The 2,857-nt window shown below is 31.1% G+C and overlaps 1 protein-coding gene across 1 annotated transcript; it reads left to right on the top strand.

Annotated features, from left to right (window-relative positions):
- Positions 1 to 546: 546 nt before the first annotated feature.
- PQL3 (PsbQ-like 3) lies at positions 547 to 1,974 on the top strand. The gene is made up of 3 exons (XM_079040759.1): positions 547 to 703; positions 1,170 to 1,285; positions 1,466 to 1,974. The coding sequence occupies exons 2-3, from the start codon at positions 1,234 to 1,236 to the stop codon at positions 1,963 to 1,965; spliced, it is 552 nt and encodes a 183-aa protein (XP_078896885.1). The 5' UTR covers positions 547 to 703; positions 1,170 to 1,233; the 3' UTR covers positions 1,966 to 1,974.
- The last annotated feature ends 883 nt before the right edge of the window (positions 1,975 to 2,857 follow it).

Genomic DNA, 2,857 nt, shown 5'->3' with positions numbered 1-2,857 from the left:
ATCAGTATGAAATGACCATTTATGTGTATATATGTTGGAGTTTTCTTTCTCCATAAGAGTTTTTTTTTAAGAGAACTTCAAGAACTTTGCACATATCTTATTTTACATTAGGTATCTCCTATATATTAAAATGAAAAAAAATCAAGCACATACATTAACAATACTTTAACATAGGGATGTTACCGGACCGATATTATGAAATTGGCTCGATAATAGATCCTGGTATGGAGCGGTTAGTTCGGGTATTGGATCATAAATACCCGAATAATCAGTTTCGGCTATAAAACCCGAAAAAACCCGCACAATGTCTGACTTGGCAAAAAAAATGTGAAAAATGACTGTGTTGTAAAATCTAATTAAATTAAATTCAAGTGATGGAGATAAAGTTTCAAGCTCGCAAAATTTGAAAAATGAAAAATTTAGAAAACCCGGTTACAACACACTTGGCAAGCGGCACACCATTGAAGAAAACGATAATAAGGTCAAGCAGCTGCTCAATGCTTTTGGCCTTGGTGCTATCTGAGAAAATAATGGATAGGGAAGGGCTAAAATCGTAAAATATCGCAAATATCTAAAAGCTTGTGTCTCATATTTTCAGCCATTCATTATTGAATGTTATTTGGAAAAATCGAAGATAATTTGAGCGAGAGGAACATGAAGAGCAAAAGTATTCAAGGCTCACTGCCGATTCCTCTGTGGCTCCGTAATGTTTTCTGTCCCTATCATAGTACTATTCCGATGTTAATTTACAATTGTATATGTTCATTTCTTGTTGATTATCTCTGGTGATATCTGAAATAAGAATGTGTTATAAGTTGTACGAAGCAAGTTATGTACATGGTTGCTAGAGATATGAACAAAATTTTGTGTTCCAACAAGTAATTGGTTATCGTCAACATTTATAATATTCTTTAAGCTTAGGGACATACAGGAGTAGCATATAATGGTTATGTTACTTATAAACTACCCTATTAAGGTAACTAAGTCTCAGTTATTTGTTATTAAAGACTCATATTTCCATTTCCTCTTATTACATATAGAAAACGCTATAATGTCCCTAATCAAATGTAGCATGATATTAAAATGGTTGCGTTACATTTTTTTTCCTTATTAAAATCAGGCATGATATAAAATGATGAAATTAGCCCTAATGTTATTCTTATTTGCAGACTAATAATTGATATATTTACTCTCACGTCTCAACATTAAACAAGATGTCCATGTTGTAGAAGAATGGTTGCTTTACTTTGGCAGATGACAACTTTTGATGTTCTTGCTCTTTCAGGTAAAGATAAATCGCGTTACACAATTTTGGATGCTTTGTTAAAATCATAACGTTTTAATTGTTAGTAATTGTTTAATATGATAACTCTTCACACAACCAACGATAAAATTGAAATGTATAATTTTCTTATTATTACGATTGAATTAATACCATTTTAACTGTTCACATTTTTATGTGCAGGAAAATACAATGAAAAGCGCATGAAAGAAACAAAATTGCATTGTAAACGCACCCATATCACAAGAAGAAACGCAACATCACTATTTCTGTTCCTTTCTTCTTCAATTCCATTCCAATCCCAACAAGCATATGCAGCTGAATCGTCGATTCTAGACATGTTTAGAATGACTGTTCCTGACCAGACAGTGGAGGAAGCAGAGAATGGAATCAGAGAACATGCAATGAGTTTGGTACAAGTGAAAGATCTGTTGGAATTGGAATCATGGAAAGAGGCGCAAAAGGAATTGAGGAAGAGTGCTTCTTATTTGAAACAAGACATTTATACGATAATTCAAGGGAAGCCTGGAATGGAAAGACCTCAACTTCGGAATCTTTATTCCAAACTTTTTAATGATGTCACAGGGTTAGATTATGCAGCGAGGGATAAGGATGTGCCACGTGTCTGGAAATTGTATAAGGATATTGTTGTCACTCTTGATGATATTTTATCTAAAGTTTAATTACAATTAGAGCGTATTATTTTAAGTATATATTATGTTATACCCCAATATGCCTATTATTGTTATTATTATGTTAAGAGTCAGATTATTCTATTAGTTTTCCATGTCCAAGACAGATAAGATAAGTTAAGTTAATGATACCCTTATGTTTATGCCGAACACGTATACTACATGAATTTATAAAATAAAAATGAAATGGAACTTTTTGCTTAAAAAATTCATATTAATACAAACAAAATTTGCAAAAAATAAACACCTAAAACAATATCCGTGCATTCTTTCGAGACCAAAACATCAATTATTTTCTAATAGTTAGGATGTCGTATCAGCACCACAACCACCTCTCATTTTTTTAATTAAATATGTTAAAATATAATTTAATAACTAATAGATGATTCCGTGGTAAACCATAAGTCTTTTTTTTTTTTTTTGCACTATCTATTTTACAATAGCAATATAGTTAAGAAAGAAACACAATGATAAAAGAGCATGCCATGGACAAAATCATAAAGAAAAAAATTACATATTTTAGCAACATACCTTTATTATTTTGAAATATTGGGTGGTGTTTTTGTTATTTAATGGACATAAGAGGGACAAAGTATTTCTAAATGAAATCTAATCCAATGCGTTGACTTTTACTCATAATAGCAACGTACTTCCAATCTAGTGATAATTTTGGTTTTAGTCATAATCATAAAGAAATTAAAAATCGATTTCTGTTATGGTTAAAAACGAAAGTAAGTTGCTATAATAGGAATTCTTGGTAAAGTACATTACTATTTATTTAATGAAGTTACCTTATGTTGGATATTTGTATCCACCCATTCCTTCAATCTATGTAGTCTCAACTTTGTCTAGTCTTTAACCAAATTTGCAATTGTAGCTTCAG

This window comes from Lactuca serriola, chromosome 4, assembly GCF_051521515.1.
Source record: "Lactuca serriola cultivar US96UC23 chromosome 4, Lser_US96UC23_V15, whole genome shotgun sequence".
NCBI classification, from domain to species: domain Eukaryota; kingdom Viridiplantae; phylum Streptophyta; class Magnoliopsida; order Asterales; family Asteraceae; genus Lactuca; species Lactuca serriola.
This window is presented reverse-complemented; position numbering and strand designations above follow the sequence as displayed.

Coding starts and splice junctions, on each gene's coding strand:
- PQL3 (XM_079040759.1), top strand. CDS start 1,234: ATGGTTGCTTTACTTTGGCAGATGACAACTTTTGATGTTCTTGCTCTT. Junction 1,286..1,465: donor TGATGTTCTTGCTCTTTCAG/GTAAAGATAAAT, acceptor TTTTATGTGCAG/GAAAATACAATGAAAAGCGC.